Source organism: Tamandua tetradactyla, chromosome 5 (genome assembly GCF_023851605.1).
Source record: "Tamandua tetradactyla isolate mTamTet1 chromosome 5, mTamTet1.pri, whole genome shotgun sequence".
NCBI lineage: Eukaryota > Metazoa > Chordata > Mammalia > Pilosa > Myrmecophagidae > Tamandua > Tamandua tetradactyla.
The window spans coordinates 193,000,758-193,024,918 of record NC_135331.1 but is presented as its reverse complement, the minus strand read 5'-3'; the positions used below and the strand labels follow the sequence as shown (position 1 = coordinate 193,024,918).

General features: G+C 40.0%; 1 protein-coding gene and 2 long non-coding RNA genes across 8 annotated transcripts in view; 2 read left to right on the top strand and 1 right to left on the bottom strand.

Moving 5' to 3' along the window:
* Positions 1 to 566: 566 nt before the first annotated feature.
* On the top strand, positions 567 to 2,836 carry LOC143685203 (uncharacterized). Its single transcript, XR_013176464.1, has 3 exons — positions 567 to 711; positions 834 to 893; positions 1,910 to 2,836. It is a non-coding gene; the product is annotated as an uncharacterized LOC143685203 (long non-coding RNA).
* Positions 2,837 to 17,940: 15,104 nt separating this feature from the next.
* Positions 17,941 to 22,031, bottom strand: LOC143685202 (uncharacterized). 4 transcript variants are annotated; one of them, XR_013176462.1, is made up of 3 exons: positions 21,807 to 22,031; positions 19,874 to 20,051; positions 17,941 to 18,192 (listed from the first exon to the last, which is right to left on the bottom strand). It is a non-coding gene; the product is annotated as an uncharacterized LOC143685202 (long non-coding RNA). The 4 variants fall into 4 exon arrangements; XR_013176463.1 differs by having other exon boundaries at positions 19,967 to 20,051; positions 21,807 to 22,026; XR_013176460.1 differs by lacking the exon at positions 21,807 to 22,031 and adding an exon at positions 20,858 to 21,293.
* LOC143685201 (putative palmitoyltransferase ZDHHC11B) overlaps positions 20,371 to 24,161 on the top strand; it is an 85,116-nt gene continuing 81,325 nt past the window's right edge. For 2 of the 3 annotated variants that reach the window (XM_077162913.1, XM_077162910.1), the window contains exon 1: positions 21,304 to 23,515. In XM_077162913.1, coding sequence (XP_077019028.1) covers positions 23,416 to 23,515 — 100 coding nt within the window. In that variant the 5' untranslated portion in view covers positions 21,304 to 23,415. Of the gene's footprint in view, positions 21,280 to 21,303; positions 23,516 to 24,161 lie in introns of those variants that run through there. The other variant, XM_077162911.1, reaches the window with a different exon arrangement.

Genomic DNA, 24,161 nt, shown 5'->3' with positions numbered 1-24,161 from the left:
CAGTCCCAGCTAGGACCATGGACCTTTAATTTTCCTTCACCGTGAACTCCCTCAATGAATCACTGAAGAGGAGCATCACCAATCCTTCCAACCAAGTTACATCATCGATAGCAGCTTTCACTTGTTTTCGTTTTTTTATTTTGTCATATCAACAGTCTTTTGTGAATGCAGAGTCAAATTAATGAATCTTAGTAGGTGTTTGGTTTGATACAGTGTTTCTGGGCTTATATTGGATGTTCTCATGTTTTCAGCTATCAAATAACAGAAAAAAAAAAGACAAATTTACCCATCTTGATTTCAAAATAAAAAGCTCTTGAACAAGATTTTCCTTTAAGAGGACATAATTAGGTAATATCCTGAGGCAAAGAAACAGAAACCTGGAAACCGTTCAATGTTGTTAAGGTGTTGGTTCTTTAACTGTTATCAGAATATACAAAATTACTGTTTTCTCTGGAAATCAAACTTGCCTTTGAAAATGAGGAAAGTATTCCCTTGAAGATATGCTCTAAAGATAATATAGCATATGTAAAAAAAACCTAATATATCTCTTCTCCATTCTGCTTCTGACCTGTGGCCGCCAAGCCGTGCACGTGCGGCAACAACTTGGCAGCCCCGTTGCCCGCCATCATGCCCACCTCAAAGCCACAGCGGCAGTTATTTTTCTTCACGGACTGGGAGGCACAGGGCATGGATGGGCAGAAGCCTTGGCAGGTATCATAAGTTCAAATATCATGTATATATCCCTGATGAGCCCATTATGCCTGTTACATTTAAATAAGAATATGAGTATGCCTTCTTGGTTTGATATTATTGGTCTTTTGCCTGATTCACAGGAGGAAGAACCTGGAATCAAGCAGGCAGAAGACAACGTCAAAACTTTGACAGACCAAGAGGTGAAGAATGGAATTCTTTCTAACAGGATTATTTTGGGAGGATTTTCCCAGGGAGGAGCTTTATCTTTATATACTGCTGTTACTATGCAACAGTAATTGGCAGGTATTGTTGCACTCAGTTGCTGGCTCCCACTTCGGGCTTCATTTCCACGTCTTATCAGTGGTGCTAATAGAGATATGTCTATCCTCCAATGTCATGGAGATTGCGACCCTTTAGTTCTGCTAATGTTTGGTTCTCTTACTGTTGAAAAGTTAAAAACATTGGTAAATTCAGCCAATGTAACCTTCAGAAGCTATGAGGGCCTGATGCACAGTTCATGTCACCAGGAAATGGTGGATATCAAGCAATTCGCTGACAAAGTCCTACCATCAGTTGATTGACATCACTAAGAGGCCTTGGGTAGAAGGACACCAGCATCCTTGTAGTATAGTAAAAACTTTTAAATGTGCCCAATCCTGAAACTTATTGTTTGCAGTGTTAGAATGTTTTGCAAATACATACCAATGATACAGACTAAATAATGTCTCCTCTTGGGTAATGATATTCTTTTAAGTTTCTATATATTTATTTGTATAATGTGATCCCAGAGTAATACTAATAATAAAATAAGTGAAGTAGCTGGCTTTTTCCCAAATGTAATTCGGAAAAATAAAATACTGTAACCAGAATATTTATTACATGATTTGGAAATTATTAGTATGCTTAATGAAAATTTGTTTTGGTATAAATGAGCAGCTAAGATATAAATGATTTAAGTGTGCTGTGATTTAGACTATGGATTTATTCCAAAATTACCTAGTCACTATATAATGGCCATATTTTTATATATGTATTCATTATACATAATAATTACAATACAAAATGATGAGATGATATATTATTCCTAATAGGGATAATACTTTGAAGTGTTAATGAAAGTAATATTATTGCTCCCCTCAACTAATGGCCCTTTTATTTGCGGGACCAGACTTTTTTTTCCTATCATTTCCATTTAATATTTCTTTCTCTTCTCTAGAAAAGATGTGTTCTTCTTTTATTATCCTAAAGAGGAGACCAAATATTGCTTCCCTGCCATAGACATCTGGTGCTAATAAATGCGGTACTTTGATATTCGAATCACAGACATATGGTATGTATTATGTATTTATACTTAAAGAAAGCAGGTATCACTTAAGACTTCAGCACTGAATGCTCGCCTGCCATGCCAGAGGACCCGGGTTCAGTGCCTGCCCATGTTAAAAAAAAAAAAAGACTTCGGCACTGCTTATTTCTTCAACTTGTATTTTAGTCCAAATTTATACTCATTTTATTAGAATCATTAGTTCAAGAGACAGGAATATTTCTGTGATTTTAACTTTCTGTAATCAATTGGAAGGATGATTAGATCATACTTTAGTATGTTCTGAAATATTTAAGACTTGAGCTTAAAAATTGTAATTTCTAAGATGATTTGGTCTAAGATGATTCTTCTTGTAGCATACAGTTTTCTTATTTTGTACATGTTTGAAACCAACTACAAAGGAAAATTAGAATCTTTAAGAAAACTTTGCTTTATTTTATATACCAATGAACTTTGAAATTTTGACTTTAGTCAAATGAATTTTTAAATTAGTTTTTGTGCAAGCATAAAAATAGCAATCTTTTGATTTTATATGGTCAGTATTTTCAGATTACTGGTAAAAATTATTTGAAAACAAATTTCTGGATAATAAAGGTTAGTCAAAACTTGATACACAGTTAATATTTAATTGAAGTGTATGCTTGGTATTTTTGAATTTTTAATTTTGGTGGTGTATTCCAGCTAATCAAAACAATGAAGGGATTGTATCTATATAAATGGGTACTGATTGATAATGGAAATAATTTGGTAGTATACAGTATAGAATGTTAATAATTAAGCCATATGCTTATGTCTGGGTTTAAAATTAATAAACAATCATTTACAAATGCATTGTCTTCTACTTTGAAGAATATAGACAGTTATATTCAGTTATATATATTAACATTTTATTTATGGTAAGATATCTTATTCCATTGAAGAGTTTTACTGTAGTGTGGGAAATTGTAAATCTTTTTCATGGTTTCTATCAATGTGAAATAAAATTTAATCTAACTTTCAAAAAAACATACTAGAGAGTTCTGGAAAGATTTCAGAATAAGATAGGTTCAGTTCACCCCTGCTCCAAAGAAAAGCTAGAGAAGGGATGGGAAGGCAATTGGGATGGTGGTTCCATGGTGTAAGTGACTGGGGAGTGTCTTTTAAACCACATAGAGAGGCTCTGGTTGCAAAAGTGGAATAACTGAGATGCAGAAAACCAAAGACCACGAGCTAGTGCAAGCAGCCCAACTTGACTCTTTTCAAATGGAAGTCATGAGCCTTCAGGCGTACACAGACATGGAGACAGGGATGAGGAAGTAAGCCAAGTTGCATTCCTTGAATGGCTACACTCAAGCATGCCACCCCCATTCCTGCCCCATGACTCACTCCACACCCCTGAACCCCATCAACATCCTCTGATGTTGCATGATGCATGCTCCAAGCACCCCCACCCTGACCTCCCACTGTGCATCCTGCCCCATACCCTCATCCTGAGCATAAGCAAGCCTACCCCAGATCAACCCACCTCTCATGAAAGTGCACAGTCTCACCCCATACCTCCTGAGACCCACCAACGTATGCCCTCTCCTGTGACACCCACCTCCTGCTCCCTGCCCCCTGCAGGCAGTTATCAGTGCATCAAGGCTGTGGGCACTTACTTTCATACCCAAACTACACCTGCCTCCAGCCCATACAGTCACACAAACTACCCTGCAACCCATGAGCTCCTTGCATGTGTACATCAGTTTACAGATCTCCTAGACCCACTCATGTGAACATAGGCACTCCCATCATGTCCCCCAACTATGGCCAAGCTCCAGCACATCCAGGCAACACTCACCCCCAGCCCATGAAGGTGCAACCCTGGCCACTATCCCTGAGCACTGTGGATGCAGAACCACAACCCCACACCCAGACCAGCCCACACCAAGCCCCATTCCTCACATCCATACATGCACACAGCCACATCTTCCCTACCACCAGGCATCCACACATTCATGCACTGACCTGATCCTTGCAACCTAGCCCCCTGCCCCAAATGTGTGCAGCCTTTCCCTACCCCAAGAACAAGGACCCTGCTCCCACATCTGGCAGATGTTCACATGTGCATTTGTGCTACATAGACACTAACTTGAACACATATGCACCCATGCTCCAACTGTCCCTGAGCCTGTGCTCCCACAACGGACCCAAACCACCTGACATCACCTGTCCCTGTCCCAAGTCCCACAATCCCTATAACCTGTGACCCCATGCTTTGCCCCTACACACTCCCACACCTGCATCCAGGGCAATATGGACCTCTCCCCCATGCAAGGATACACTCTCACCCTGCCCTCCCTGTTCCTCATACCTCTGTGTCACCTTACACCCTGATAAACACAACCCCTATGCTCCACGCGTGCACCCACTTCCTGACTATACACCAGACCACATGCATCCTCACAGTCCCTCCCATCCAGCTCCCACCATACTCCACTCTGTGTTTCCCACACTACACCCTGCTCTTGTGCCCCAAAGCCTACTTGAACTGCACCCCACCCCTACAGACCCTGCATTGCACCTCCACAACCCCATGCCCCACATTCCATGCTCATAGGCACCAGTGTAGCACCCTCAAACTGTGCCTACCTGTGTTGCAACCAATCACCACACTTTTATGCCCTGCCCCATGCCTCACATCCTCCTCTACATCTATCCTGCAAGTACAGAGCTTTAGACTACTAAAGGAAATCAAATTTCAAAGTAATTCTATCAAAATATTTATATGCCTTGAAAGCAATAGAAGATCACTAAGCATATCAAGATGTAGACAAATAGAGGCCAGCCTAATGAAATTAAAACCCTGGGAGAGAAACAGACTTTGGAACAACTAATCAAAGATGCTTACATAACTCTACTAATAAAACCAATGGGGTGACTAACAACATAAAGGAGATCATGATGACACTAGAAGAACATAAAGAGAAATTTGAAAATATAAACAGAAAAATAGCAAATATCACAGAAATTAAAGAGGCTGTAGACTAAATAAAAAATATACTAGAGACACACAAAAACAGATTTGAAGAGGCAGGAGAAAGAATAAGTGAATTAGTTGTCAGGGCAACTGATTTTGAACACACAAAAAGGCAAATGGTGTAAAAGAAGGAAATTTTTGAATTGGATATCAGGAAAATGATGGACAAAACAAAGCACACAAATATAAGAATCATTGGTATCCCAGGAGGAAAAGAGAAGAGTAAAGGGTTAGGAAGATTAGTTAAGAATATAATGGGGGAAACTTTTCAACCCTTATAAAGAATATAATTATGCAAACCAAAGAAGCCCTATGAACTCCAAATAGAATAAATCCAAATAGGCCTTCCACAAGACACATACGAATCAGTCTGTCAAGTGTTGAAGAGAAGCAGAAAATTCTGAAAGAAGCAAAAGAAAACAATCTACTGCATACAAGGGAAACCACCTAAGACTGAGTTCAGACTACTTAACTGCACTATGTAAGCAAGAAGGCAGTGGTATGATATATTTAAGATACTGTAATAGAAAGACCTCATGTCAAGAATTCCATACTAAGCCAAATTGTCCTTCAAAACTGAGGGAAAGATTAAAATTTTCACAGACTAACAAATGCTGGAAGAATTTGCAATAAGAGACGGGCCCTACAAGAAATACTAAAGGAAGTTCTACTGGCTGACAAAGAAAGAAAAGAGAAGGAGGTTTTCAGGAGGGCCAGAATTGAAAAGTACCAGTAAGAGTAACTTAAATAATAAATAAGAAAGAGGGAAAAGCATATATAGATGTGACAAATGAAATCTAAAAGCTAAGATGATGGATTTAAGAAATGTCATTACAGTAATAGCTTTGAAGGTTAATGGACTAAACTTACCAATTAAAAGATACAGATTGCTAGACTGGTTAAGAAATATAATCTAGCTATATGCTGCTTACAAGAGACTTATCTTCGACACAAGGATACAAATACATTGAAAGTGAAAGGATGGAGTCATGGCAGGGCAAGAGGGCAGCTTAGAGAGGTGTGGAATTGAGTTCATCCTCCAGGGCAACTAGTAAATAGCCAGGAACCAGACAAACAACATACACCAGTCTGGACAAGCTGGACTGGCTGAGATATCATAAAGAACTGTAAGTCCCCTAAACTGTGGAGGCCAATGCCCCTTCCCTATGGGCACAGCAGGCTGGTTCCTCAAGGGGAAAGGAAACAGACTTTATTACCAGCAAGGGCTCAGCCAAGATCCAATTGCAGATTTAATTAACAAATTCTGAATAAAAAAATAGGCCCCTAGCTCAGATAAACCTGGAATAAGAGCTAAAGAAACTAGGAATTTTTACCAGGGCAGAGAGGGGCAGGGCTGAGAAAAAAAGAACAATCTTGAGAAAATCAAGAAAAAAATTTGATTTATAACAGCAACCAAAATAATCAAATATTTGTGAATAAATTTAATGAAGTATACAAAAGACCTATATACAAAAACTACAAGAAATTGCTAAGAGAAATCACGGAAGACCTTAATAAATGGAAGTGCATACTGTGTTCATGGATTGAAAGACTGAATATAGTTAAGATATCAGTTGTACCAAATTGATATATAGATTCAATATAATACCAATTAAAATAACAAAATCTTACTTTGCAGAAATAGAAAAACAAATAACCAAATTTACTTGGAAGGGCAGGGTGCTCCATATAGCTAAAAATAGCTTGGGAGAGAAAAATGAAGCGGGAGGCCTCACACTACTTGACTTTAAAGCGTATTATGAAACTACAGTGGTTAAAATAGCATGGTACTCACACAAAGATAGATATACTGACCAATGAAGTCCAATAGAGTGCTCAGATATAGACCCACTAATCTATGGACAATTTGTATTTGATAAGGCAACCAAGACAACTCACCTGGAACAGAGCAGCCTCTTCAATAAATGGTGCTTGGAGAAGTGGATATTCATATGCAAAGGAATGAAAGAGGAGCCATATCTCACACCTTATATGAAAATTAACTAAAAATGGATTAAAGACCTAAGTTTTAGAGGAAAAGTTAAAAGGAAAAGTTTTCCTTTTGGAGGAAAAGTTTTAGAGGAAAGATATAGGGAAATATCTTATACAACTTGCAAGAGGAGGCGGTGTCCTAGATCTTTCACTGAAAGCATGAGCATTGAAGAAAGAAATAGACAAATGAGAACTCCTCAAAATTCAACACTTTTGTGCATCAAAGAACTCTGTCAAGTTCTTTGTCAAGGCAGCCTACACAATGGGAAACAATATTTGGAAACCACATATCAGATAAGAGTTTAGTATCTAGAATATATGAAAATATGTTTCAACTCAACAGCAAAAAAACAAACATTCCAACTAAAAAATGGGCAAAGACACTCCTCAGAAGAGGAAATACAAATGACTAAAAGGCACATGAAATGATGCTCAAAATCCCTGACTATTAAGGAAATGCAATTCAAAACCACAATGAAATATCCCACACCCACCATAACGGCCATTAACAAAACAAAACAAAACAGAAAATGACATGTGCTAGAGTGGATGTGGAGAAAAAGGCAGATTTATCCACTGTTGGTGAGAATGTAAAATGGCACAACTTCTGTGAATATAAACCAAGTATAGATTTGCCATATGAACCAGCAATCCCATTCCTAGGTCTCTATTCAAAGGGCATGAGGGCCAGGACACAAATGGACATCTGCACACCATTGCTTATAACAGCATTATTTACAATTGCAGAATTATGAAACAGCTCAAATGTCCATCAGTGGATGAATGGCTAAACAAGCTATGGCATATACAGACCATGGAATATTATGCAGCTGTAAGACATAATAAAGTCAGGAAGCATGCAACAACCTGGATGAACTTTGAGGACATTATGCTGACTGGAATTAGCCATAAAAAAGGAGAAATACTGCATGGTCTCATGAATATGAACATTAATGAGTGAGCTTGGAGAATTTAAGTTAAGAACAGAGGTTATCAGGAGATAGAAATAAGGTAAAGATTGGACAATTGCTGCAGAAGAAATACAGATTGTAGAACAAGACTGATTGTAAAAATTCAGAAATGGATAACACAATAGAATCTGATTGTAGCACAATAATATAAGTACACTGAATGAGGCTGACTATGAATATGATAAATGGAGAAGGGCTGTGGGCACATATGAAATCAGAAGGAAAGATAAAGCATAAAGATGGCATAATTCATGAATGCCTAGAGTGGATATTGTTAGTGATTAAATGTACAAATTAAAAATATTTTTGCATGAGGAAGAAAAAAGGAGTGTCATTATTGGGAGTTGAAATTAGATGGTATATGGGCAAAAGTACAATCAATGTAAGCTAGGGTCTATAGTCAACAGTAATACCGTAACATGCTTCTACTGAATGTAACAAAGGTATTATGCCGAAACTAAATTTCAACAGGCAGGGGGATTGGGAATGGGGTATGGATTTTCTGTGGAAGAGAAGGAAAGAGAAGGAAGAGAAGAGTATGGTGGTGAAAGCATGTCTTTACACTTAGGCTGGATTGTATCATGTGTGAATAAAACTATTTAAAACTGAACAGAGAAAAACAAGTGATGGATAAAATGTGGAGAAAAAGATGAACCTATTCGCTGTTAGTAAGGAAATTGCCCTTGGAGGGCAGTGCGGTAGTTCCACAGACTAGGGGTGGGGTTGCCATATGATCCTGAAACCTAGTTGCTCAGTGTATACCTGGAGCAACTGAGTGTGAGGACACAAATGATCATTTGCATACTGGTGTTTCTGGTGACAGTGTTCATGATCCACAATGAATGAAGGTGGCCTAAAGGTATAATGATTGAGGAATGGAAGGGAGAACTGCGGTTTATACATAATTAGACTATTGAGTGTCCGCAAGAAAGAATCAAGTTGTGAGGCATGCAGCTTGAGGAATGGAAGGGAGAACTGTGGTATATACATAATTAGACTATTGAGTGTCTGCAAGAAAGAATCAAGTTGTGAGGCATGCAGCTAGGGGAATGAACCTTAAACGCCGTATGTTGAATGAAATGTCAGCAACAAAAAGACAAATATTATCATTCCTCAATCATATGGGCTGACTATAATATAAAAACTGGGTGAAATAAAGTTGAGAGCATAGGTTATAAGGTTGGTACTTACTGCAAAGGGTCCTAGATTGTAATCTTTTATAGCAGTCACAATATATTCAGGAGGTGTAACTGTTAATTCTAAATTTTGAGATACTGAGTCATTTCTAAATAACATGGGTTTTCCAGGGAACTTCAGGTATCTATGTGACACTTGAGATTCACAGTTAAACCTCTGATGCTATAAAGTCAGCAGTACCCCATAAAGGAACAGTTTAAAAAGTTGGAAAAGTGATTAGACATTGAGTAGAGGTATGAATGAAGCTGATCTGGACAGAAGTAAGGTATATTGAAAGATAGGGTAAAGAATGATATCATCCATATTTTAAAACTTCAACTTCTCTGTGAGACTAAATGAACAGATATTTATTTGGGTGCAAAATTCATATATTGGGCAGTATATTTACTAATTTAACTTTATGGTCAGTTTAGTTGAACCCCATAAGTGGAATCTTGAATAGGGCTTGAGATTTGGTTTGTCTATGTTAGTGTGATGCCCCAATAAATCCCAGATTGATATGGACAATTAATAGAGAAGTCTGCAAAGTCCTCTTTGGGGAATGGGAAGAAGGGGGGAATATTCCACTTTCCACTCTGGAGAATTTGTGATATTCCAGCAAGCAGTGAGGACAAGCAAATCAATAGGGTGAGCCCTTGATCTTAGGGTTCAGCCCTATGAAATTTATTACTGCAAAGGACAGACTAAGCCTACTTAAAATGAGGTCTAAGAATCACCCCCAGAGAATCTCTTTAGTTGCTCAGATATGGCCACTCTCTCTAAGCCAATGTGGCAAGTGAACTCACCATCCTCCTCTCCCATGTGGGACATGACTCCCTAGGGTAAATATCTCTCTTGATTTGTGGGACAGATATCCCAGGATGAGCTGGAGTCCAGATCAAGAGATTGATACTGTGCTGGGGCACAAAACTGGTCTTTATAAATGTAAAACAATTGAAATTATTCAAATCACTTTTTCTCATCACAATGGAATGAGGCTGAAAAGCAATAACCACCAAAAAAATAAGAACTTTAACAAATATGTGGAGATTAAATGATGCACTCTTAAACAATCAGTGGATCAAAGAAGAAATTGCTAGAGAACTTGGTAGCTATCTAGAGGTGAATGTACATGAGAATACAACATATCAGAACTTATGGGATGCAGTAAAGGCTGTGCTGAGAGGGAAATCTTTTTGTTCAAAATGTGTACATTAAAAAAGAAGAGAGAGCAAAAACCAAAGACTTAACTGCTCACCTGGAAGAACTTGAGAAGGAACAGCAAACTAATTGCAAAACAAATGGAAGAAAAGAAATACAAAGATTAAAGCAGAATTAAATGAATGGGAAAACAAAAGAATAATTAAAAAATCAATAAATCAAATGTTGGTTCTCTGAGAAAATCAGTAAAACTGATGTACCACTGGCAAGGCTGACAAAGGAAAAAAGTAGGATGCAAATAAACAACATGAGAAATGAGAGGGGGTAGTTACCACAGATCCTGAATAAAAAAAGTCATAAGAAGATAATATGAACAACTACAGGCCAACAAACAAGGTAACTTAGATGAAATGGACAAATTCCTGGAAACATACAAACAAGCTACATCAGCTTAAGAAGAAATGGATCTCAACAAACTAATCACCAGCAAAGAAATTCGATCAGTCATCGAAAATCTTCTTACAAAGAAAAGCCCAGGGCCAGGAGGCTTCACAGGAGAATTTTGTCAAACATTTGAAAATGAATAAACAATCTTACTCAAAATTTTCCAAAAAATTGGGAAAAAAGTGACACTATGGAACTCATTTTATCAAGTTAACATCAATTTAGTACCAAAACTGGGTAAATATGCTATACGAAAGAAAAACTATAGGCCAATCTCCCCAATGGACATAAATGCAAAAATTCACAACAAAATACTAGCAAACTAAATCCAACAGCATATTAAAAGTATTATACACCTAGACCAAGTAGGTTATATACAAGAATCCAAGGATGGTTCAACACAAGAAAATCAATTAATGTAATACAGCATATTAACAAATTGAGAGGGAAAAATCAGATGATCATCTTGATTGATGCTGAAAAAGCATTCAACAAAATTCAAAATCCTTTTTTGATAAAAATACTTTCAAAGTAGAAATCAAAGGTAACTTCCTCATTATGATAAAGGGTATACATTACAAACTGTTATCAGGCATAGTACTTAATGGAGAGACTGAAAGCTTTCCCCCTAAATTGGGAATGAGACAAGGATGCCCTCTGTCACCACTATTATTCAATATTGTACTAGGAGTTCTAGCTAGAGTAATCAGGCAGAAAATATATATATATATATGCCATCCAAATTGGAAGGGAGAAGTAAAACACTCATTATTTGCAGATGTTATGGTACTATAATGCTTACTTCTACTTCTATATTTTAACAAACAAATCCTACAATTTATTAATTACAATATAATATGCCCTATGGGAATTTTCTGGAGTAGTGATCTTTGAAAGCATAACTCTAATAGAAGTTGCTTAATAAATATGAGCTAAATAAATGAAATATTATTAAAGCTGTGCTTGAAAAATATGACTTCTTTGCATTATACCACCAGGATCAGCTTAAATATTAACTTCATTTTCTCACATTCACCATATAGTCAATATTTTAAAACTGTAATATAATTTTAGTGTGAATGACCCAAATTACTTAATATCATGTGGATTAAATGGCCCAATTCCCCTTTCTGTCATACCACAGACAAGTATTTTAAAATATTTTTTACACCCTAAGGGATATCCGAACTCTCTACTTGACTTGCAATGAAAAGGACGGTTTAGGTACATTTGAACATATCCCTTGTTGCTGTATCTCTGTTAACCATACCTCAGCTTATTCTAAAATGGTCTTTCCTCCCTTTTCAGCATGTGTGTTTTGGCAAAAATGTCTTTCTGGGGACCAAAATATGGACCATGATAGTACCAATTCTATACCCTAGAGGGACCAAAAGAGTGAGAATTAAAATAGAACTAAAGAAAAATATATCCTTAATATTAAACTGAGTAAGTAAAAAGAATCATTCTGAGATGTTATTTTTAGTTATGTTGTGGCACATCTAAATGAGGCTCCATATATGTAAATTCACTTAGGGGAGTGATTCTGGCACAATGAGGAGCAGAAAGAGAATTAACAAGACATACATATTAGTATTATCAGATCAGGATTTTAACTAGCTATGATCAATGTGCTAAGAGTTCTAATGAAACTTGGGCACTGTACAGGAACAGATTAGTATTGTAAATAGAGTGGCAAATACTCTAAATATACATCTCATTACTTTATGGAAACTGTTTTCTAATTTATTTTGTGTGTTACTTAAACCAGGTTTATCAATTAGGTAATTGATCATTATATTATTTTTCCACATTGCCTTCATTTTCATTCAGTACAGATTTTGGATAACTCAATGTGTCCTGGCTTTAAGAAGGAGTTTTTGTTTAAATGTTTAAGATATTTCATTATTTACTATTTAGCCAAATTTTTTATTTATATAATTATAATGTTCTAAGTGGAATAAGTAGGATACTCAATACCCATCAATCCACATTAAAAATTATATACTTTATAGAGAACCTAAAACTTTTCATTATTCTTTCTTGATCAATATCCTCCTGTTCCTCATACATGTAATGGCATCTGAATTTATGCAGTTTTCATTTTCTTTCTTTTATTGAGGTTGCTTTCTTTTAATTGTTAATTGTATTTATTTACACTCCATATCCAACAACTGAACATACCATCTTCCCCTTGCCCACAATCAATGGCAACTTCTAAACCACTTCATGTATTTGTGGATTTGCTCTTTTTAGACTTGTCATATAGTGATATCAGATGAACTTCGTCCTTATTATCTCATTCATTTATTTGACCACAATGTTTTCAAATTTTTATCCAGTTGGAGCATGTCTCAGACCTTCATTCTTAATGCTGAATAAAATTACATTTTGTATATGTACTGCAGTTTGTTTACCTATTCATTTGATGGTGGACATGGGTTGTTTCCAACTTTTGCTTGTTTCTCACTGTGTTTACTCATTGTTTTTGCCCATTTTGCACTTGTATTTTTTATTTTTGTGATCACATTGTAATAATTTTTACATATTCTGGGTTTTAAGCCCTTCTTTGTTATGAAATTTACAACTACTTTCAGTTCTTTTACTGTCTTGACAATGACTTTTATGCACAAAAATGTTTAAATTTGATGAACTTGAATTATTCTGCTGCTTTCTTCTTGATATGTTTTTCATGTTGTGCTGATGTGAAAGGAAGTATGCCCCTAGAAAAGCCATGTTTTAATCAAAATCCCATTTCATAAAGGTAGAATAATCCCTATTCAATACTGTATGTTTGAAACTGCAATCAGATCATCTCCCTAGATGATGTGATTTAGTCAAAAGTAGTTGTTAAACTGGATTATGTGATGACATGTCTCCACCCATTTGGGTGGGTCTTGATTGGTTTATTTGAGTCCTATAAAAGAGGAAACATTTTGGAGAAAGAGAGATTCAGAGACAGCAGAGAATGCTGCAGCACCATGAAGGACAGAGTCCACCAGCCAGTGACCTTTGGAGATGAAGAAGGAAAAGGCCTCCCAGGGAGCTTCATGAAACTGGAAGCCAGGAGAGAAAGTTAGCAGATGATGCCATGTTCACCATGTGCCCTTCCAGCTGAGAGAGAAACCCTGAATTTATCGGCCTCTGTGAACCAAGTTATCTTTCCCTGGATGGATGTGTTTGATTGAACATTTCTATAGACTTGTTTTAATTGGGACATTTTCTCGGCCTTAGAACTGTAAACTAGCAACTCATTAAATTCCCCTTTTAAAGAGCCATTCTGATTCTTGTATATTGCATTCTGGCAGCTAGCAAACTAGAACACACATCATATGTAACAATCCATTTACCTAATTTCTCTTGATTATTTGCCCTCTGTTATTTCTAAATGTTCTATACATTTAGTTCTTAGACTTAGGTTATTGAGACACTTTGCTTCAATATTTGTATGAGATGTGAGGTAGGGTGCTCTAGTTTGCTAGCTTTCTCTCCTGGCTTCCAGTTTCATGAAGCTCCCTGGAAGGCATTTTCCTTCTTCATCTCTGAATGTCACTGGCTCATGGACTCTCTGCTTAATGGTGCTGCAGCATTCTCTGCTCTCTCTGAATCTCCTTCATCCTCCAAAATGTTTCCTCTTTTATAGGATTCCAGAAACTTATTAAGACTCACCCAAATGGGTGGAGACATGCCATCACCTAATCCAGCTTAACAACCACTCTTGATTAAATCACATCTTCAGGGAGATGATCTGATTGCAATTTCAAACATACAGTATTGAATAGGGATTATTCTGCCTTTATGAAATGGGATTTAGTTTAAAACATGGCTTTTCTAGGGGATGTACATCCTTTCAAACCAGCACATAGGGATTTCACTTAATTCATTTGCAGGTGAAGGTCCAGTTGTCTAACACCATTTGTTGAGGACATTATTCTATTTCCATTGAATGTACAATGTTCCCTAGTCAAAAAATTAACTGGTTCTACTAATGGATTTTTAATTTTGTCATATTAGTCTATGTGGATCTCTGTACTAGTACCACATTGCATTTATTTTAGATATGTAGTGTAATGTGAAATTAGGAAATGTGAATCCTCTATCTTTTAATAATTGTTTTTATTCTTCTGTGTCCTTAAGCATTCTGCACAATCCTAGGGATGTGAATTTCCATTATGGTAGAATAAGCTTCTGCAATTTGTTTGGGATTTGTTGATTACATTGATAACATTGACATCTTAATGCCAGTAGGTTTTCCAACCCATGATATGATAGGTCATGTTTATTTAGGTCTTTAATTATTTATGAAAGTGTTTTGTAGGTTTCAGTGCCTATTTTTTATACTCAGTTAAAATGCTACTGGAAAATACTATTTAATGCTATTGTAAAATAAATTTATTAATATGCCAGACATCATTTTGTCCATTGTTAGTATACAGAAATGCAGTTGTCGTTTGAGTGCTCATCATGTACCAAGCCACTTTGTTAATATTTGTATAAACTCTAATGGTTTTCTTGTTCACCTTTGGATTTTCTATATATAACATCACAATCTCTGAAAAGAAATAGCTTCACTTTTTGCTTTCCAATTTGTACACATTTTTCTTAAATGTTCTTGACTAATTTCTTTTGCTAGAGCTTCTCAGACATTGAGTAGCAGTGTTGACAATGGATATGATTCACTTGTTTGTGATTATAGAAGATGCGTTTTAGCATTCATCACTGAGCATGATGTTAGGTGTCTGTTTTTCATAAAAGTTCAGTATCATGTTGAGAAATTTCCCTTGTACTGCTAGTGTACATGGATTATTCTACAGCAGAGTTCCTTTATTAGGGCACATGAGAAGTCTTGATTAATTAGAGAATATTGAATTTGTACAAAGTAGCCTCTTCAAACACAGTGGAGGAAAGCTAGAAATAAATAACAGAAAGTAATTTGGAAAATTAAGTGGCACATTGTCAACTCTCAATTTTTAAAAAAGAAATCACAAAATAAATGAGAAAATCCACAGGCAGGGACTAATGAAAATAAAGAAACAACAAACCAACCTTAAGGGATGCACTAAAGGCAGTGCCGAAAGGAAATGCATAGCTATGGATACTTATATTAAAAAGGAAGAAATGTCTCCAATTAATTACCTAGATCATATGTTAACAAGTAGAAAAAGAAGAGCAGAGTAATCTCAAAGTGAGCAGAAGGAAGGAAATATGATTAGAGTGGAGATGAATTAAATAGAAAAGGTAGAAAAATTTAGGGAATTAATAAAACAAGATCTTGTTTCCTTGAGAAATTTCAATAAAATTGAGATATACTTAGATAGACTGATAATGACAATGAGGATAAATATAAAAATAACCAAATTAGAAATTTGTATGGTGATATTACTACCACCTTAGAGGAATAAAAACTTTTACAATAGAATATTAAGGGCAATTGTATACCAGCAAAGTAGAATAGCCATGTAAAATGAAAAATCTATGCGAACACACAAGTCACCTAATTCACTCAAGCAGAAATAGAAAAACCTCAAAAACACTACAACAAGGGCAAAGACTGAAACAATAAAAAAGTCCTTGCTAAAATAAAATGTACTTGCACCAAGAAAAGCCCATGAACAGATTGTTTCACTGGTGAATTAACACCAATAATATTTAAGCAGCCTTATTCACAATTTCCAAAAGTTCTAAGTAATGCACATGTCAAAAAAACTAATGAAAAGAATTTTTAAAATGTGGTATACATATATAATGGACTAATAGTAATACATAAAAGGGAATTGAGTCCTGATACATATTACAATATGGATGAACCTTGAAGACAACATATTAAATGAAATAAATCAAACAAAAAAGGACAAATATTGCATGCTCTTACTGATTTGAAATAATCACAAATAGCAAACTCCTAGATAGTCTCTTGTATTCTCATGTTACCTTTCCTAGCACACAACAACCTATAAGTAATTAAATACAAATAAGATCCAGTATCTTGATTTCCTCTGCTTGGGTAGATCATTTACCTTATTGCATATGAATGTAGATGCTGGTTTCCTTATTAGAGATGCTGTGGGTTCACAGAACAATCATGTGAGAAATACAAGATTCCTATATACCAAAGATTATTAAACCCTTGTGTTGGTATGGCACATTTGTTACAATAGATGATAGCATGTTTTTAATAATTGTACTATAGCTATAGTACCTGGTTTGACTTAGATAAATAAAGTCAAACTGCATTCTAAATTAGTTTATTAAACACCTTGTAGTATGATTTACCTTTATTTCACATCCATAAAAAATGGATTCTTTCAGATTTTCAAAATTTTGTGCTTTGGATGAGTATATATCCCTATATCCTTGTGGCTTTTACTTGTATATCCTGGATTAATAATGAGGTTTTCTCAATAGTTTTTGACTATTGTATTTCATTTCAGTAGTCCCATTAAATTATTTCATTTTTATTTTTTTATTTGAGTGAATCCAGGGTTTACTCATTGATTTTCAGAAGCTCTTTATGTAATTTGTATGCACATCCTAATACAGTTGCAAATATGACAAAAATATTGCCCCCTCTCTGAACTGGATTCTTACCCTCTTAAACTTTTGTTTTGTTTCGTTTTGTTTTTTTGCATGAGCAGGCACCTGAAATCAAACCCGGGTCTCAGGCATGGCAGATGAGAATTCTACCTACTGAGTCACCATGGGCTGCTCTCATCCTCTTAAATTTAACATTTGTGAACATTTATCATTAGCAACAGTATGGCCATACATAGCAGAATTTCAATTCTAGGACAGACCCAATAAGAAACTAATTGAAAATCAGTGACTTCCCTTGGATTCACAAGGGAATTTTGGTTTTGGGACAAATGACCACGCCAATTTATAGAAGGACATAAAAATACAGAGGATTATACCTGATAATTGATTATCTGGAACAGGAGTTAAGAAGCCAAAAACTTGTTGGAATATCTACATGGTAATTTTATAAAATTGCTGAAGCTGAATGTGGGATAACTAGTGACAGAAGATGATATCTTTGGTGTTTCTACCACTACTCTGGGCATTAGACCCAGGAACCTGATCATGATATCACAGTGAATATTTAAGAACCATTGTGAAATACACCCATCTCCTTCACTATTATCAAGTTCTGCTTCTGAAAAAAAAAAAACAAAATAAAGACATAATAATTACTTTACTAGAAATTTATTACACATAGTGAAATGATCTTAGCTCATTTCCAATAACCATCCTGTTTTATTTAAGTCATTATAAAATCTAAACACCAGTGAATATTGAGATTCAAAGATGAAATTATGGCATGCTTTCCTCTTCCGCTCATAACATTAATCAACAGTACTTCAGTTTAGTAATGGAAGATTTTCCTGGTGATATCTGCTAGATACAGGTTCTTCCTTACATGTTCTTAGGAACCACAAAATCTGGAGTTAAAAACAAGAAAATTATAGTATTTGCATCATCTTTTATAAACAGATATAGCTACTGCTAAATACAGCCAACTTCCTAGAGAGATCACCATAAATGTCATCGTAAAGGTCAAACATAGCAGTTATTACCTAATACATCATGATTAGATTTGTTTTAACTTTTCAGAGCTGCTGTGACATTATGAAAAAATGGGTTGGTTTAAAAACAAGAATTTATTGGCCCACAATTTTAGGTGTCATGGGAACCAAACCAAGGGGATCATCATGGCTATGCTTCCTCTCAAAGATCCTAGTACTCCTGTGCTAGCTCACTGCAATTCCTGGGTCTCCTTGGCTTAACTCTGCATCCCAACCCATGGCCACCTACATTGTATCTTTGTGTCTGCTCTTATGATTTCTTCTGAATACCACATCTTTTTAATGGAATCTAGTAGTATGGTTAGAGACTCATACTCATTCATTCAGATACACCCAAAAGACTCCAGAGCATTCCTCAATTTAATCTATTAAAATTGCAATTTACAAACGAATTTGTAAGCACAGAAGCATAGTTTTTGATAAAGGATATATCTTTTGTTGGGGTGCATGAATCAATCTACTGCAGTTTGACCCCCAGACACCAAAATGCATGTTTTTTCCACATACAAAATACATTCACCACCTTCTAACAGCAAATCCTTAAGGCACTTGACTAACAATTCTGAGTCAAAGACTCATCAAAATCAATTATGGGTGTGGTAGGTCCTGGGGCAAAATACCTCTCCTTGTGTGACACTCTGAAACCTCAAAACCTAGTAAACAAATCATTTGCCTCCAAAATATAATAGTGAGGCAGGCTTAGAATAGACATTTTCTTCAAAGATTGAAGATAGTAGAAGGAAATTACGGGTCCCTGGTATCAAACAACTCTGAAATCCAGTAGCAAAAATTCCATTAGATTCTAAGGTCTGAAAATCATCTGTCAACAAGTGGGGGGTTTCCTGGGCCTGCAGGAATGGAAGGCTCAGCCTGATTGGGAATTGCTTAGTGAACACGCGCTCCCTGAAACTCGGGGCACAGGCAGCACTTCCGAAGGAATCAGGTTGGCAGTCCAGGATCTCTCAAAACTAGGATCATGGGCCCCACACCTTCTGGGAACCAGGACCTTTTTACAGTTCTGTTGAGACATTTTTACAAGCCATTAAAAAGTATACAATCAATTGCTCACAGTATCATCCATAATTGTCACCATTATGGGGATTTTGAATATTTTTATTAATCCAGAACCAAAATAACAATAAACAATAAAACCTAAATCCTTCCAAACCACTTATCCTCCCATTGTTGACTCATAATATTGGTATAATAAATTTGTTACTGTTTATGAAAGAATACAGTAATAGTTGAAACTATTACTGTTAACTATAGTCCACAGTTTGCAACAGCTGTTTTTCCCAAATTTGCCTCTATCTTATTTTACATTTGTTCATGCAAGAGCTTATTTAAATACTTTCAACAACCACTTATTTCATCTAGTTTCCTAATAACACATTCATCAATTACTTTATGGCCTTCAAAAGAAACTCCTAGATCTCTATATTCCTACCATATTTTTACCATTAAGTACGTGTTCTCTAAGAAGACAAAGTACTTCCCTACATCTCTGAATTATCTCTCTCCCCTCACAGGAAACGACCTTAATATCCATATCTCCATAGACATCTGCGTCAGTGAAGTCTAGGCTTTTCCTCCCAAGCACCTCAAAAGTCATCCCGCTTCGAATCGTTACCAATTCCATCGCCTCTTCCACATATTAGGTGTTTAACAGCAGCACTTCACTCCTGGTATGGAAACCTGTCTTTAATTTCCAGAGACTGCATGACAAATACCACAAAATTAGTCAACACAATCAAGTTTTTACTTACACACGGGCTGAACGGCGCTGCGTGGGGCGGACGGGGCAGGGGGCGCGAGGGGGTCGGCCTGACTGACAGGCGAGTCCCGGGACGGCCCCCACCTTCCGAGGGGCGGGGCTTACACTCAGCACGAGGGTGTCGGCCTGACTGACAGGCGAGTCCCGGGACGGCCCCCACCTTCCGAGGGGCGGGGCTTACACTCAGCACGAGGGTGTCGGCCTGACTGACAGGCGAGTCCCGGGACGGCCCCCACCTTCCGAGGGGCGGGGCTTACACTCAGCACGAGGGGGTCGGCCTGACTGACAGGCGAGTCCCGGGACGGCCTCCACCTTCCGAGGGGCGGGGCTTACACTCAGCACGAGGCGGCGGCGCCGACGGTTAGAAGTTTCCCCACCCGAGCCTAACGGCTGCGCGCGGACCACCCGGCGGGACTGCACCTCACGCTGAGGGCCTGCGGCGGCGAGAGACCCGCGCGGGGCAGCCGACAAAACTGCAGCCAGCGAGCCTTAAAGGGGGGCAGAGCCTGCTGGTCTCCGCGCCGGGAAACTTCTCAAAGTCGAAGCCGCAGCCGCCTCGTGCTGAGTGCAAGTCCCGTCCCGCCCCGCCCCTCGGCAGGTGGGGCTCGTCCTGGGCGCTCGCGTGTCAGTCAGACCGACCCCCTCGTGGGCCATTCCCCACCGCCCCCCGGCGCGGAGACCAAGAGGTTCTGCCCCCTGCGCCACACCGACGTCACGGCCCGGCTCCTCTGCTCCCCGGAGACTCACACGCAGGAATCCGGGCTGCAGAGCAGCTAGCCGGCCTCAGGCGCCCGCCGCACGCGGCCCCTTTAAGGGCGTCTCCTCGCCGCGTGGGGCGGGGCGGGGCAGGGCCCGCGAGGGCTTCGGTTTGATGGACACTGGAGCAACCAGGACGGCCCCCGCCTTCCGAGGGGCGGGACTTGCACTCAGCACCACGCAGCTGCCACGGCTGCCAGAAGTTTCCCGTCAGGAATCTAACCGCTCCGCGCCGTCTGCGCCGTCCCTCTACCCACCGCGATGGCCGCGGGGCCGACCCCAGGCGAGGCTGATGCCCCGCGGCTGCCTCCGAGACCGGCCGGGCAGCACCTAAGAGCCGTGGCGGGTCGAGCGGCCGTCGGGGCGCCGCGGTCCGGCTGGTCACCGCCACCGTGGACTCGCCTTTGGACCACGTGAGTGCCCGCCGCCGTCGGATGGCGGGCGGGGGGGTGGGGGCGCAGGCCGCGGGGCCCGCGAGCTCTGAACCCCGAATTCTGTCCCCGAGTGCCGCTTCCCAGCACGAAATCTGGGCCCCCTGCTCCACCCAGAACCCGTGACCACCTCAGATACAGAAAACCTGTCCCTGATACGGCCCCGGGAATACGACCCTGGAGTCTGGAGCCCGAACCCCAAGCTTACCCTCCCTTCCGCTTTCCTCATCCTTTTTTTAAAACAGGTTTTACTTAAATGCTGTGCAAATTTATACCTTAAATTTCTTTTATACATATCTTTAACTGAGATGTAATTTACATACCGTAAAAGCGTCCATTTAAAGCCTACAACGCCGTGGTGTTTAGCGTCTTTAAAAACTCCTGCCACCATTACATAAATCTACTTCAGAACACTTTGTCACCCCGCAGTCACCCCGTGTCACCCCCAGGCCTGGCGACCACAGTCTGCCCCTGTCTCTAGGATGTCCCTACTCTGGGCGCTTCAGTACCTGGAGCTGTTTGCGTCCCTCGTTCTGCGTCCGCTTCTCTCCCTCGCGTGTCAGGCCTTTGCTCCTTTCGTGGCGCGACAGCGCCCGGTCCTATGGCTGGCCCCGTTTGTGTGCCGGTCTTCCGTGGGGGAGGCAGAAGTGGCCCCCGCCGTGCGGCCCTCGTGGAGGGAGAGTGGCGGTGCTCGGCCACGTGCAGGTGTTCTCGCGGCTTTCCAGCTCTCGGAGCGCGCACACTGGGAGTGGAGTGCTGGGGCAGGCGAGTTGTTTACTGCTTACCAGAGCTGCCGCACAGGACCCCGTAGCGGCCGCGCCGCGCGAGGTTCCAGTTCTCCCATCTTTGCCAGGGCTTGTCATTGCGTTTTGGTGGTTGTTGTTGAGAAATGTGACATAGAAAAGAGCAGCAAGTTTCAAGGCACATTTGTAGAACAGCTTCCAGATTTTGGTGTGGGTTACAATTCCACAATTTGAGGTTTTTACTTCTAGCTGCTTAAGATACTGGAGACCAAAAGTGACATCGGTTTAATGATTCTGCAGTCATCCTCCTTTGTTAAATCCTAGCTTCTCTGTATAATTCCATCATCATCTTTGGTCTTTCTCCCACTCTTTAGGGCTATCTGGGCTATGCCCTTTTTGACTCTTTCAGGTTGGAAGAGACTGTGGATAACATGGGGTAGGGGGATGGAACGAGTTGATGTTCTGGAAGGGCTGGGCCCTCTGTATTTCTCTGGTCCAGGAACTCACGTGGAGGTTGTAGGTTACTGCAAGTTACCTTAGTGCATGGAAACTTTGTCTGTTTTTATGTGTTGCCCGAGATTTCTTTAGGATTGGCAGGAACGGTTTTGGTTGGGGTTTGGCAAGGTATGATAGGTGGCAATGTCTAAACGTAACATGCATAAGAGTGACCTCCAGAGGAGCCTCTCAATTCTATTTGAACTCTCAGCCACTGATAGCTCATTTTAACACTTCTTTTCCCCATTTTGGTCCGGAAGACATTGTTGATCCCACGGTGCCAGGGCCAGGCTCATCCCTGGAGTCACCTCCGACATCACCGGGGAGACTTTCACCCCTGGATGTCAGGTCCCACTTAGGGGGATGGCAATGATTTCACTTGCAGAGTTGGGCTTCAAGAGGGTGAGGCCGCATCTGAGCAACAAAAGAGGTCCTCCAGAAGTAACTCGTAGGTATGCCTATAGGTAGGCTAAGCTTCTCTGCTCCCTAAATAAGTGTCACAAGAGTAAGCCTCAGGATCAAGGGCTTAGCCTGCTGACTTGGGTGTCCCTCGTGTTGGCACAGTATCTGGGGTTTCCCTGGTGTTGTTATTGTTTTTTGAAAGGTTAACTCCTGATGATGGTTATGGGCATCCGAGTGGTATGAGGTAGTCTCTTATGGTCTGGGTTGTGTTTCCCTAGTGACTGGTGAGCTGAGCATCTCTTCATGGGCTTCTGAGTGTGTTCACATCCCGTGCCCCTTTTCAGTTGTGTAGTTTATCTTTTGATGGTGTCTGCTGGTTCTACCCATGCATGAAGAAGAGGAAAGAGGGGCAGTGCTGGTGCTGGTGCTGGGTGGGCTGCACTGAGTTTGGCACTGCCCTTGACTCCCAGGTGCGTGGATGGTCACTTCCTGGCTTTCTGCCTGGTGTGACACCTGCTGGCTGAGTCGTGGCTGTGTGTCTGTCCTGAGGGGGCCTCCAGGACCCACCCACATCTCAGGTACTTGGGGCCGGTGCTCAAGTGGGCTTTAGTGCCGAGGTCCCATCCTGAGGCCTCCTCACACATATCCCAGAGTCTTCTTCCCAGCTTCTTGGCCTGGGCAGGGCTAGCAGTCCATGGCGGGCACTGCTGGGTGGCCCTGCAGTCCAGGGTGGAGTGACAGGGACCAAGTGAGGCTGAGCTGCCCCGGCTGCAGGGCGGTCCTCCCTTGTGCAGGGTGCCACATGCTGTCACTCCCTGGGCAGTCCTGACCAGGTGCCCTAGGCCCAAATCCCTGCAGTAGGGTTGGTGCTTCTCTGTCCTCAAAGCCCCGACATTTACTGCTGACCCCGTGAATGCCACCCCTCTGTCCTGAACAATCCCCTTCATAGTGTGTGTGAAGTTCCTGCTTTTTAAGCACCACAGAGCCAGGGATTCCAGCTTCCCAGAGGTGGCAGGCCAGGGCAGGGTCGTGCGAAAAAGCACATCCTCGTCGCCTCCCAGGGCCTCCAGAGACACTCACACAGGTGTCTACTGCCCGACACTGCTTCCCCCATGTCCTTGCAACCACCTTCCCAGGTGGCCCCACCATGCCATGGGCATGCGAGGACTCTGAGCATCTCCCTTCTCCAGTGGGCGCATCCTCCTTGTTTGGAGCCAAGGTCCC